Source organism: Taeniopygia guttata, chromosome 12 (assembly GCF_048771995.1).
Source record: "Taeniopygia guttata chromosome 12, bTaeGut7.mat, whole genome shotgun sequence".
Classification (NCBI taxonomy): Eukaryota; Metazoa; Chordata; class Aves; order Passeriformes; family Estrildidae; genus Taeniopygia; species Taeniopygia guttata.
Window position 1 is genome coordinate 13,548,684 of NC_133037.1, and position 14,006 is coordinate 13,562,689.

General features: G+C 37.5%; 1 protein-coding gene across 16 annotated transcripts in view; it reads right to left on the minus strand.

The window, feature by feature from the left end:
* CACNA1D (calcium voltage-gated channel subunit alpha1 D) overlaps window positions 1-14,006 on the minus strand; it is a 159,136-nt gene that overhangs the window by 48,855 nt on the left and 96,275 nt on the right. For 8 of the 16 annotated variants that reach the window (XM_072934836.1, XM_072934834.1, XM_072934831.1 and 5 more), the window contains exons 16-27: window positions 13,512-13,626; window positions 12,761-12,830; window positions 12,099-12,168; window positions 11,232-11,376; window positions 9,595-9,724; window positions 6,820-6,879; window positions 6,680-6,739; window positions 2,474-2,580; window positions 1,313-1,400; window positions 737-844; window positions 516-568; window positions 108-254 (exon numbers count right to left, since the gene is read on the minus strand). In XM_072934836.1, the coding sequence (XP_072790937.1) occupies window positions 108-254; window positions 516-568; window positions 737-844; window positions 1,313-1,400; window positions 2,474-2,580; window positions 6,680-6,739; window positions 6,820-6,879; window positions 9,595-9,724; window positions 11,232-11,376; window positions 12,099-12,168; window positions 12,761-12,830; window positions 13,512-13,626 (1,153 nt within the window). The remainder of the gene's footprint in view (window positions 1-107; window positions 255-515; window positions 569-736; window positions 845-1,312; window positions 1,401-2,473; window positions 2,581-6,679; window positions 6,740-6,819; window positions 6,880-9,594; window positions 9,725-11,231; window positions 11,377-12,098; window positions 12,169-12,760; window positions 12,831-13,511; window positions 13,627-14,006) is intronic. The other 8 variants (XM_030283233.4, XM_030283229.4, XM_072934835.1 and 5 more) reach the window with 3 other exon arrangements.

Genomic DNA, 14,006 nt, shown 5'->3' on the forward strand with positions numbered 1-14,006 from the left:
CCACTTAAAACTGCTTTATTGCCCAAAAGTGTCTGGTAAATGATCATGAATTATTCTGGAAAATGCAACTCTGGTAACAACGCTGTGCAAACAGAGAGCCCACTCACGCTGGCCAGCCTTCAAAGGTGGAGACTGTGAAAAGGGCCATCATAGCAGACAGGACATTATCAAAGTTGAAATCACTGTTTTGCCAGACCCTCTCTTTGACCATGGGACTATCGACATCTCCGTCCTTATAAACGATGTAAATCCCCCTGTGGGAAAGAATCTGGCATTAGTGAAATACTGAACTCACCTCAGAGTTACTCAATGTACTATTCAAAGCTGTTTCTTACATTGCCTCCTCATGTTTGTTTTATTTTCTTGCTAACCTGTGTTTTCTAGTGGGATTAAGATGACAGTTCCAATTTACACAACCCTAAACAGCCTGACCCATGCACAATGCCTGCCCATACACCCTGTTTAAGTTATTCAGAACAAAATGTGTCACATTCTTAGACCAAAGATCTCCTCACCGGCATTCCTCGGGGTTCTGTTTTGCCTCATCAGTGCACTTGTAGAATTTTCCCTACACATAAAAACAAAAAGCAATGACAAAATGGAGAATATGCAAAATAAATGCTCTTATACTATGATTGGTTCAGGATGGGACCAGCCCAGTCCCAGCAGCAAATCACCAAGAATTCAATTCAGCTTTTCTTTTTTTGATGGACTGTAAGTTCTGAGAGTGTCTTACCTTAAACAGCTGCACCCCAATACAAGCAAACATGAATTGCAGCAGAGTTGTAACAATCATGATATTACCAATAGTTCTAATAGCCACAAAGACACATTGAACAACATGCTGGAAAGAAAGAAAAAATAAGTTTCAATGCAATTTGTCACAGACTACATATCATAAAAGTAACTTCTACATTCTTTTTTAAAACTATTTCTTTGCTGTTGCCAGCATTACACCTAACACTGTGATTTGACATGTTTTCTAAATTTGTCTGTAAGTCTGTTAACACAGACCCATCAACCTCAACTGACTAGAAATTACACAGGCACTATGGAAAAACAACTGAAATGCAATGACAGGTTGCTCATCACAGTCCAAATCTGCCCTCAGCTCCTCCACACACAAACTGCTCCAACTGTGGGCAGAGCCTGGCTGGCTAACACCAGACATGTTTAAGAATCAATAACTGATTTCTGCCCTTGCTCTGTGGACTTCTGCAGAAAAATTTCTCTTGAGCAAGAATTTTTAACCTGAGGCAGGACCGAAGGATCAGTCCAACAGAAATATAACCTCAAAAATAAAAATAAACACCTTAAGTCCTTTTGCTCTGTTTATTGCCCTTAGAGGCCTCAAGACTCTTAAAACTCTGAGAATCTTCACGACTGAGATAGCACTTGATCTAGAAGAAAAAAAAAATTATACTGTTACTTTTAAGGTAACTGTATTACAGAATAACAATATCCTTGCAAATTCCTGAAATGTGAAAAATACCCCTCCAACTAGAACTCTCAAGATATGTATACAATGCATTTTTTTATTCCTTATTATTAGAAGACAGTATCAATCTCATAAATACCATAAGAATCATTTTGATTTCTGGAGCAAATTTAGAATTAACAGCTTAGAAGCTCATCTAAGACCATAATGGAGTAAATCGTCCCCACAGTATTTTCCAGTGTTGACCAGCTCTTTTGAAGACACTGTGTAAATCCTGTAAATCAATGAATCCTTCAATTTCCAACTAACTTGAGATTAAAAGGTCTCAAATTACTTTGATTCTCTCTGTTTAAGTATCTAGGGCTGCATTTTGAGGAAATAAGAATGCACAGTGTTTTAGGGAACACCCTGTGAAACTGAAAGCTTGTGCTGTAGGAGGTCTGGTACCAGCAGGGTTCAGAGTGGGGAGCAGCTGCCTGACACCCTCCCTTGCTCTCTTTAAGTCACTAAGACTTTCACTGGTTATTTTTAATATGGAAAAACCACTCAATGAATCAAGAAGCACATTTAGATTCTTTTACTGTGTTTAGTCTGACCAAACAAAATAAAGAAAACCTCTCCACTACCACTCACTGTCCTGATTTAGGTACAACTTCTCCCCTTAAACAGTCCAGTTCCATATTCCCAGAGGTCAATGCTGAAAGACCAAGCTCATGATATCAGATTGCAGATGTGACAATAGCTCGAGAGAAGGGATTTAAACCTCCTGAAGCTCCAGGAAACACCTCCTGTACCAACACCAGTGTCATGGGGCCCCTGCTCGTTCTCCTGGTAATTGTGGGAAGCAGTAATTTGTTTCCAGCCCATTTTAGCAATGAATTACAACACTCCATGGAAAGCAATCCCTCCTGCCAGCCCTGAGCCCCGACCCTGCACACCCACACGCCCTGGGGAACAAAAGGAGCTGGAACACTGATTTTGGTATGAAACCCCAGAGCAAAAATAAAGCATTCACACTGTAAGTTTAGTACTTACTGAATCCCAAATGATACCAGAGAGACACCCACAACCAGCAAATCCAGCAAATTAAAATAATTCCTGCAGAAGGACCCTTTATGAAGGAATGCTCCAAAAGCTGTCATCTAAAAATAGAATTGTTACACGCTTAGTCTATATTTCAATTTATTCAAATTTGCATTTAGGCTGTTTACAAGACACTTGCCTGGAGTGTGAATGCATACAATACTATCTCACTTTCTAAAATCCTTTGAGATATAAAACAATCCCTCTACATATATTAAATCTTTCATTTAAATCAGAAAAATTCTACTCAAGCAACATCAACAAATATACTAATTGTTTCTGATATCAACAAATGTTTTATTTTGTGTAAGAACTGATGAGGCTGAGATGATTACCCTGAGTTAATTTGGCCTTTTTTAGAAAAAATTCTACAAAAAAACATTTGAGATTTCCATGTTTACTAAACTGTAGGGTCCAAATTCTGACTTCTAATTATTCACACTCTCTTAAGAACAGAAGGAGCTGAGAATGTGCTGCCAATACCTGAGAGCCAAAACTGGTACAGAAGCAGGATAAGGCTGTCCTAGGACAGCACTACAAGGTTATTTAGCTTTGGATTATGGGAGACATGAGTGCCTACCTTGGAATAACCTGATAACCAATACATGGTTTTTATTCTGTGTAATCAGAGGTCTCTAAATTTTGCTGTTCTTTGGGGAATATCAATCATTGCTCTTCCTTTTGGACTTTCTCTTAATTTTGGTTTCTGTCCCTATATTTAAATAGAAAAAGCTTACAAAGTGGATCTTGTATGCATAATTTGCAGATTTCATTAGTAATATTAATTATGGCTGCAGCCAGCATCTGGGCAGATGATTTGGGGTATCATACAGCTGCATTTGACTCCTAAATCCATTGATAAGACTTCCTACCATAACTGTAAGTAAGTATCAGTTTAAAAATGTGCAGAGGGATCCAATTAAACCATTAGATGCACAGACTCACCAGCTGAAGAGAATATTGAATAAATCTTTCCATAGTTATGGATTAAGTCTGAAACACCAAAACTAAAAACTCATATCAAAAATAAGGATACCTCTGAAAAACACCTCACAGTCAGCTCAGTCACATGAATTCTAATTTCTTCAGCCTCAAGATCCTCTTACAGAGCCTGAACATTGAGCTTTGTTTTCTACAGGTAAGAAAATTTGATGCCATATAGAGAACATCTCATACTGACTGTGCATTTTAATCCCTTTACTTTCTATTCTTTTCCTCAAGGAATAGGGAAAAGATTTTATTTCAGTTCCCCTCAGAGCAGATTACTACAGCTCTCAAGACAGTTCCCAATGTAGAACAGAGTAAAGGCAGTGGGCATCTCAGTGCACTGCATCCCTGTTCAGTGTGCAGACATTTCCAGGCCTTCTGCATGGCAAACCACCACCACCAGTAAAGGCTGTACCTCTGCAAAGGAAAGATGTATTTTCTTTGGAAGCAAAAATTAATTAATCTTCTTACTCTGTTGTTAAGCCCTCTTTTTCATGATCAAAATATTCCCAAAATCTAGAAGAGTAAAAATGCTACAGCTTTAACCTATGCCACGGCATGAGACATATAACATAGTTATATTATAAAATTTCCATTAAATTAGCTCATTCACTTACAGCTGTACAAAGTACATCTAAACTCTGGGAGCTGAACACTAAAATAACCCTGAATACCAAACTAACCTCTAGCTACAGCTACCCATTTACATTGTATATGAAAAGAGCAGCACACAAAGCTTCTTGTAACAACTCCCACAAAAATGAAGTGAATAACTGGCATTAAAGTGCAGGTGAGGCTCATATGTCCCCATCTTCACATGGAGACTCGTATTTCAATCACCACAATCCCAGTGGAAGAATTTGCTACAACTCTCTAGTAAGTTTAAATGGAGTAGGATCAGCACAGTAGGGGGAGGTAGAAAGCACAAATCCCTAACCTGACCTTTGCTCTGATGCTTTCACCTTTCCCAAGTTGTCCAAACAGCATGATAAACTGAATTTCAATGTCATGCAGGGAGAATTCTCAAATGCTTTAAAGCGATGTTGCAGCTTTTGTGTTATTCACATCCTCATTTATACCCTCAACACTGTGCAGTGTGGAAATCCTTGTTTGAGAACAGGAAGAGCACAGGGAGACTTCTTACATGCTGAGAGTTATTCTAGTTTGATGCTTGCTTTTGTACAAATTTCTCCACTACAGGTGATAATATTGCCTCTGCTTATCCTAAATTCAGTTTATTTTGGTTTAGGTTTTTGTTTTTGTTTTGGTTTTTGGGTTTTTTGGTGGGTTTTTTGTTTTTTTGTTTTTTTTTTTTTTCCCCTGGAAATTAAGGAATACTATTTACTGCAGGTCTAGTTTTGAATTTTCTCTTTGCAGAACACTCTCCCTTCTGCACAGCTCGGATATTGTGGGAAGCAGAGCAGAGGACATGGAGGGCCCCAGCCACAAGCAAGCAAAGCCAGAGTCTGAGACGTGTTAGCAAAGCAGGCAAAGTGTCTATGTCAGCTGCTCACTGTCCACCACAGCTGGATGGCACAGTTTATTTTCCTTTCCATGTGAGTGCACTACAGATCTTCCTGGTGAAACCAGAGTCAGAAGCATCAACATTTTTGGTTGTGATGTAGCTTCTCGTTTCCTTGTAATCTTTACAATTCCAGATTTCAGCAGCCCAAGCTCTAGAGTTTCATGCTTCCCTTGGATATCTCATAATTTGCTCAGTGCCAAAATCTCTTGCAATTTGCAGGAATGTTGCTTTTCTTAACACATCCAGTTATACCTCTTTATCCTGCCCTTTATAATTCCTCTGCCTCCTAGAAAAACACAAATGGAACTGCAGGAGCAGGAGAACCTGCTGCTCAGAGCATGTGGAAGTTTAATGACTCTCTTCTGCCACAGATAAAATGGTAGCATATTTTTATGGCTTCCCAAATTCAGAGTTGGGAGACAGTCTGATTTAATGCTACAGCTCTTTTCAATGCTTCATTCTCTCCTTTAGTTTGGCCTCTCTCTGGCAGCAAAACCGCTGGATATTTATTTTAGTGAGCTACAAATAAGAATAATCAATTCTATAGCAAGCTTCTCACTGCTGAAAATGTGAAATAAGGGGATAATATTAAGCCTGGGAGAAAATTCACAAGCATAAAAATAGTCTATTATTTACAGTACAGCTTATCTTGTAAACAGCCCAAATATTGCACCAATTAGTAATAATCAAATTGCATTGTGAAGAGTATGCACAGCAATATGAGCAAAAGCTGGGAGAAGAGATCTTGTTAAGCTTAACCCTCAATTGGAAATGCATAGTTTTTGTACAGATTCTTAGTGTGCCAGCAATTTTTAAGTGTATACATTAGGGTTACTCAACCAAAAACTTGAGGTGAGAATAAGCACAGCATGAAACATTTATGAATCATGTGAAAATCTCTGAAAAAACATTTTGCCAATTTACAATGAAAAAATTTATTTCCTTGTTCAGCATTTTGTTTCATGGGAATGCAATTTTCGGTTATTTATCTTCTTTACCAGAGTAAATATTTTACATTGAAAATCTGAGTAGCCCCAATAGATATTCTTAATAATCAGTACACAAACTATACATTAAAATGCCAATTTTTGGCTCATGCATGGGTAATACATTTAAGCAAGCATAATTATGCCTGTCTGTGAATTTAAATGTATGCCCAAAATAAATGCAAAGTATCTTAGTGTATAGATAGATAAATGCAAGATATCTTGCAAGTCCTATTGCAAGAAAATAGTTATCTACTATTTTAGCTCTGTGGATATAGTTCAGCAAAATAAATGAGAAATTACATGCTCCCTCCTTATAAGATTGATTATCTCTTTCAGAAATGCCAGAGCAAGGAGAAGGAAAAGCTCATGCGCAGTGATTTATTTTTCCCTTTTCTGACAACTGTAAGTTTTAAAAGGGTAAAAAATGAATTATTAAACTGATGTAATGATAAAAAAATCAGCTTCTTCATGCACCCAATGGTAAAAAAATAACCAATCAAAAGTATGAGGAACTGTCAAATAAAAAAATCCTCTAGTTTAAAAAAGTTTAGCTTTGATAGCTTAGAGAAAAGGCAAAGAACACTTCAAGGGCCTTTTCTTGGCAGGTGACACACAAGGAAAATCCTTTTAAACAAGCTTCCTTTAAAAACCTGTTACCTTCAAAATGATCTCAAATGTAAACATACTAGTGAAGACATAATCTGCATACCCTAGGATCTGGAAGGTAAACAAAAAGTTACAAACATTATTGCTAAAGCTGCTTTTGGGCTAACAAGGATCAATTAACAATGCATTACCTTTAACAGGATTTCAACAGTAAAGATGGCTGTGAAAGCATAGTCAAAGTAACCAAGTATCTGCAAGGTATAATACGTGCCACAGTAAGAAATCCATCTCTTAATAATTTTTACAACTTAGACCACATACACAACACCTGAATTAATCTAAATAGATAGAGAGAATTTAGACAAAGTAGTTTAAATTTCCAGCTATTGTCCAACCATTTTTATTTGCTTAAAAAATTTAACAGATGCCACTGTGCTCAGGCAATAGATTTCACCCCTCAATAATTGACAGGACCAATAGGCAATAATTTCTTTCAGTTCAGACTTTCCTCTACCAGCTTTCACAGATACTTTCTTCAGCCTTTAACAGAGATACAGAATCTTAAACGAAGAATAAATACTTATTAATAATGTCTGCTGTTTTAACCAAAGTATTGCATCACAAAATAAAACTTCAGTGGCTGCTTCTAGAGTGCAGATCACCCCACATTCTGCTACATTATATTGTTGCTGTATAGGCTTGTCCAGAGCGTCACAGAGCAAAATAATGAATAACTAATCACTTAAAATCAGCACCACAACCCCTTTTCCTTGAAGTGGGAAGATACAGCAGTGATTTATTTGTAAGAAATCTTAAAGAAGCCACAAGAGTTGCACAGTGATATGAAATTTTTAAGAGGATTGTGGCTGTGGGATTGACCTCATTGCACATGAACAGGTATTTCAGAACCACCCAGAGCTGTGGCCACATCATTAAATCAGTGAACTGCAGGAGACTGAGTTTAGTCTCAAAGATCCAGCAATCCACCTAGACAACAGCTGTGCACAGAAATATCCTTCCTGAGGTTCAGCAACTAACCAAATGGGCAGGAGAAATAAAATAAAGAAACAACACACAAAGAAAATAATCATACTAGATAAAATAAAAAGAAATAATTTTCCCTCCCATATTCCGTTGAATATCCCATCCTTCTGTCCCCTGATGTGGCTGAAAAAACAGGCAAACATTAAAGCTATATGACAAAGATTAATCAGTAACCTAGTCACTCTAGAAATAAAATAAAATAAATATTTAAAAGCATTCCAGATTGTAAACTTTCATTCTGTTGCTGACCTGGCTGCTGGAAGGAATGTGAACCCTCTAGGCAGTAAAAAGAAAGTGATGCAGGCTTGGAGCACGTGAGAGTACTTACAACAAGGGGGCAGTGCCTTCCTGAAATCCCTCACACATTTTGTCTGTGTCCCAAACAGAAATAATCTTTTCAGTTACCACCATTTGCCACTTACATTTTCGTAATGCTCCTCTAGTTATAAATACAATGATCAGCCCTTGAAGCCATTTCTATAATAACAATTTCAGTATTCTCCACCATCTCTCTCTTTTTCCTACCCATTAGTGTGATTTATTTATAGGATTACATTGGTCCAGCTTTGTAGATAAGGGAAGTACACTGCTCTGCTGAATAGTGCATGAAGAGTGTCTTTGTTCTTTGGCCTCTTTTTACCTCTGGAGAAAGTTTTAGTTTTTTGGTTTTTACTAAACTTACTGGAAAAATGTTCAAGAGAATGCCAACAGCCTAAAGAAAACTTTCAGAGGTTGCACCAACGCCAGCAAGAACCAGAGAGGTACAACCCCTGCAGCCTCAGCTGGCAGGATGCAGAAGAGTTTCTCTGTGACCATCTCTACAGATCATTTTGGATCTAAAACAGAAGAGGGCCGGAAGTTCTGTCAAAGCATCTCCAAAGTCCCCATGGACTACTACCAAGCTGCACCATCTCAACTATTTCCTAACTAAACTAAAGCAAACCCAACTCACAAGAATGTGAGAGTCTTGCTGCACAGCTGAATCATGTGCAACAAGGCTAAAAAAGTCCATGGTCATGAGAGTGGATTTATTTTAGTTTCTCTGTCTAATATTTGTGCTTTTGAGTAACAGTTAAGTCTTCCATAGATTAAGCTCTTAAAACGTGCTTTAAAAAATTGAAGAATTTGTTTTGGGAGAACACAGGTGTTTAGTCCCCACATAAACTACAATTGTATTGATTAACAGAGACATTACTAAAATTAATGGTTTTTAGGCTGAAGTGGCATTTTTCTCTGAGTAAAGGCAAGAGCTGGGCATGCTCTGATCCTCCTCTTACACGTGAGTTTAGAGAAAAGTGAGATTTGTTTAGTTTCTGACGCAGGCAATCAAGAATTCAAATATCTTTGAATTCAGTGTGGGGGTTACTCAAACCCCTCAGAGCAGCCAGACGAGATTCCCTGAGACAGGAGGTAACACCCTCATGAATCCCTGCACTCACTGGCAGAGGGATCATCCAAGATCACATAATAGAGTCAATGAAGAGAGAACACATCAGAGTCTGTTCCAAACATGATAAACAGTGAAAATTTTAACTAGCATTTTTAAATCAGCATCAAACACTGTGAGGCAGTAAAACTGATTCAGGAATTGCACATCAGGTACTCCAGCTGCAAAGTAGGAAAAAATATGAAAATTACAGATACTATATTCATCTTGAGAATATTTTTTCCTGATATGTCTATAGTCACAGAAAAAGCATTATGTAAATAATAAACACTTCTAATACTGATGATGTTCCATCAATAAAGTCAATTGTCTTTAAAGATTTATGCTTCTAACAGCAGAAGGAGTATAAATGTATAGCTTGAAAAAGGAGAAGGAATGTTTTTTAACATGAAAATTAAAAACCAGGCTCTAGGCCCAAAGGATTGTATCTGTGAAGGTATATTTATTTATCTTCAGACAAAAATGAAGGGCTTACATTATTTCGAAAAGAGTGGCTGCGAATTGGATCTTCTGCTGCTAAGGAAACACTGCTCAGCATGATGAAGACAAGGATGAGATTGGTAAAGATGTGGTGGTTGATAAGTCTGTGGCATCCCACTCGAATTCTAAAGAGGAGATACAAAAATACACCATTTTTGCACACAGAATTCAGCAGATGGTTAATACACAACATGTTTTCTGTTACTCTGCCAGCACTGATGGAACGAAGCAACAATCAGCAATTAGAAGCAATGAAACTCCTGAAGCCATCGGTCTGATTCCTTAGAATGCAAATAAATTCAAAATCCAATTCACCCGTAGTTAAGATGCACTTAAAGCAATTTGGGAGGGGTTGGTTTCCATTGGGTCATGAACACCACAAGTTCCAGTGCTTGTAGCACTGTGCACGTGCAGTCACAGGTCAGAAAGACCAAGGCTAGATAGTAAATCATTCCAGATCCCCAATTTGATTTGATTCTCACTGAAGTTGTCAAAATTACTCATCTTGTGTGGTGCAGCTTAGGCTGCAGATATCCTTGTGCTACTTAGGGCTCAACTCAAATCTGAATCTCCATGAAGATTGTCTTACAGAATTACAGGACGTGGGTGTTGGAGGCTCCAGAGCTGTCAGGCTTTAGCCACATGACATGAAGTGCAACTGTGCATATGCTTAGAGTCACTGAGCCCAAGGTAATCATAAATACAGAGCAGGTCTGGGATTAAACTGACAAAAAGGCAGGATCAGGTTCATAACTGACTGACACTGAAGTTGCCTAAATTCTGTTGAAGACTCAGAAGGTTTTTGGCTAAAATTTTTCCTCCTGTTATTAAGTAGAGGATTGGAGTGTGGTGTATCTTAGTAAAGCAAATAGGCCATTTTAGACCAAGAATACATAGTGCTATTTAAAGCTGAAAGCAATTTGAAATGTTCAACAAACTTAATGATTTTGTATCCAAAACATTTTATTTCAATCTTCTTCTAAACTTGATGGCCTCTACCAAGGGCAGCATTCTCCCATGCCAAATAAATACTAGGTAAGGACTTTTACTGACTAGTCAAGCTTACTGTCTTCACCATTGTAGAACTCCAAATGCTCTGGAGTTAGAATAAGTGGTGAAAGATTCCACTGCCTCCCCAAAATCCAAACCCAAAACTATTACAGTTCTGGATTTTTTGAAATAATTTGTCTTTTATCCTTGATGCTTGTTTGAATCTGGGAAATGCTGTTACCCTAAAAGGAATATATGCAACCTTTCTCCTACTTTTCTCTTTTTCTGGTTTCTCCTCCACAAAGGTTACTAAGGTTACTAGAAATTCTGCCTCATGCAGAATTCAGATCTTTTATATCCAGTAACTGACATAGTACATAGATAATACACCTCAAAGGGTACTTTGCAGACATGTAAGGACTGTATGTACAAAATGCTATTATCTTCAACAGTGGGAAGAAAAATAACATATTTTTCAAATTCTTCTCATTTACCAAGTCAATCAGAAAATTGTAGGAGGCAAGCCAATCTATTTTCTGTTGAAAACACTAGATTTCTACTCCTGGTCTCCCTAGAAGGAGGTGTGTTACTTCACTGTTAAACTTTGATGTCTAAAGCAATATTTTTCAAAATCATATTTACGGGTTGGTGCTGCTGAAAATGAAGAAGGCACTCCCTTCAGGGATAGGTGTTATCTTCTCCTTCATGTTGAGTTCTGATATTCTACGGGGACGTGGGCCTGCTGGTACCTCTGGTTCATCCTCCTCATCTTCTTCATCTTCACCTACTTTAGATTAAATATTCTTTTTATTATAAATGAAAAAATATTGAGGTTTTGTTCATAAAAATACAAAAGCATAGCTTGTATGAGAATACACATGGCTTGTAGGAAATATACATTCATAGCATGACCCTAAAAATCCAGAAATCAATATGTGAACATCCAAATGTTGTCACAAGCTCTCACAAGGGTGTTGTGCATATGTGGGTGCGTGCATGAGTGCATGCACTGGCTTTGCTGGTGCTGAGCAGCCCCACCTGAGGATTCCTGTGGAGCCCCAGTTCAGCTCAGCCCTGACAGCCCATCCATGCCTGAGCTGAGGGCTGAGCACCGTGTGCTCAAAATTCAGGACAGATCTCTGTGCCATGCGTCCAGACAATCAGGCAGAACTGATTTTTAGATAAGTAAGCTCACTGGGCCAAGATAAAACTGACCAAACATCATCAGCCCTGGAATGTCCTCTTTTGCCAAATGTTTCAGAGAAGTTTAGAATTTGCTCTCCCATCCAGATAGTGTTACCAAAACAGCCCTGAGGCTCACAATATTAACTCTCAAATGCTGCTCGTACTGTCAAGAAAGCTGCAGAACAAGATAATACTTAGTAATAACACTAGTGAGAGAACACAACTTCACTGGCTTCAAAAGAATTGATTTAATGTTCACCAAGAGCAAGTTCAGGATATTTTAGCAAACAAACTTAAATGTGTTTCTAGCTAGTATTCACATACCTGGTACATCACATGGGGGATAGGGATCTTTATCCTCATCCTCTCCTTCTCCATATTCTCCAATTGTCACCTACAGCAATGAAAGGGATGTACAGGAAGAAAAATAAAATTTAATAGAGAGTACAAAGCCCACAAAAAGCAAACCAAATAAGCCTCTGAAGTCAGAGAAGTGAGTTTTCTGAAGCAGAGTAACTCTGAGAACTTAGGAGAGCTGACATTTTAATACCTATTTTTCAAAAATTATTTTTCTATAGTATCCACGTTTCTGTGGCTGTGTAAATCACAATAAAAACAGAACCAACACACTTGGATAAAATCTACCAAGAATGTTTGAACATTCTAAGAGTTTATCATTCACTGATCTCATTGGACTTATAATGCAAAATATCCACAGGGATCCTAAGAAAAAAATCACATTTTTCTAACATTATTTTGTTCTCTAAGAGCCTCGCCTCTCAGGATATCCTGAAACCAAAAGGAATTTTCTGGTTTAAGAGACACTGTGAGGATGCAAAACATCAGAACTAAGTTCCCTTTTCCTGGATAAATACATAGGGACCATGGGCTCATAAAAGAAAATGTACAATGCACAATACAATTTACTCCCTACCAAAATCGGTAAAATTACTTCTTAGAAAAGAGACAAGTTTTAGGATAAACACCTTACTATCCTTGGGTTTCTTTTGGTCGCCTTCTGACTTCTCACTTTTTTTATTCTCCAGACTCTCCTTTCTATAAAACAATACAATAACAATTACAAGGCATGCCATGTAAAGACAGACAATTTTAAGTGAACTATACCAATTCTGTGAAAAGCTGAAAGCCTTATAATAAAATATTTGAAATATTTTGTACAGCTGCAAGTGTCAGAGCAATAAAATCTACTTCATTTGAATGAAATGATCCATTTAAAAGATTATGATTTTGAATAATTCCAGAGGCTAATCCCTAAAACATTCAATGCATGATCATTACTCCTTTCTAGAGGGATAAACTGTGCCCTTGGACTCATACAAACAACTTTCATTGACTTCAACAGGCTTGCACTGATTTCAAAAGAAGGTTTTCTACTTGTCTATATAAGGCTTAGAGAACTGATTCCACATGGAGCTGTGCACTGGCAACAACAGATAAATTCTTGTGCTAATTGCACAATAAATCCTACTGTTGCAATGTTTAAATATCAGTTGGTCTACCATTACATTCTAAATTCACCCCAATTACTACCTAACTTTTATCTAAAATCATACTGTTTGTCTATTATTTTAGTGTCTAGACAAACCCTTTTATTTTTCCCCTGAGTCCAACACATTTGAAGTTGGTAAAGATATTCATACAAAAAAATCCTTATGGAGGAACGCAGTACCCTCCTCCTTCCCTCTCCTGCTGGTTCAACATGCCCATCTATTTTACCTCGCATTCTTTTTTCTTTCCTTTTCTTCAGCTTCTTCTTTCTGAGCTGTATTTAGACTTTCAGCATCTGCCAAGTTATCCACAGCAATGGCCAAGAAGACATTTAGCAAGATATCTATTTCAAATCATTTTAAGGACATTATGCCTTACCACACTTGTGTGGTTTATTATCAGCATAAACACTGACAATGTGAGAGATATAAAACACATGTTCCCAACCTACAGCATGGAGGTTTGTGATGCTGGAGTGTAGTGCAAATATCACCCATTTAATGGACCAGACTGATACTGGCTGTAAAGTGAGCAGAGATCCATTAGGGTCATGTGTTTTAAAATAGCAGAATGTTTGAGGAATTTTTTTAAATAAATGAAATTCAACTTCATACTAGTCAGAGCAAGTCCAAATATGAAATTATCTATTATATGTGAAGACTGTTCAGGCATTTTGAAAAATTCATTTTTATAAAGCACTGTCTTTCACATCCACAACAATCT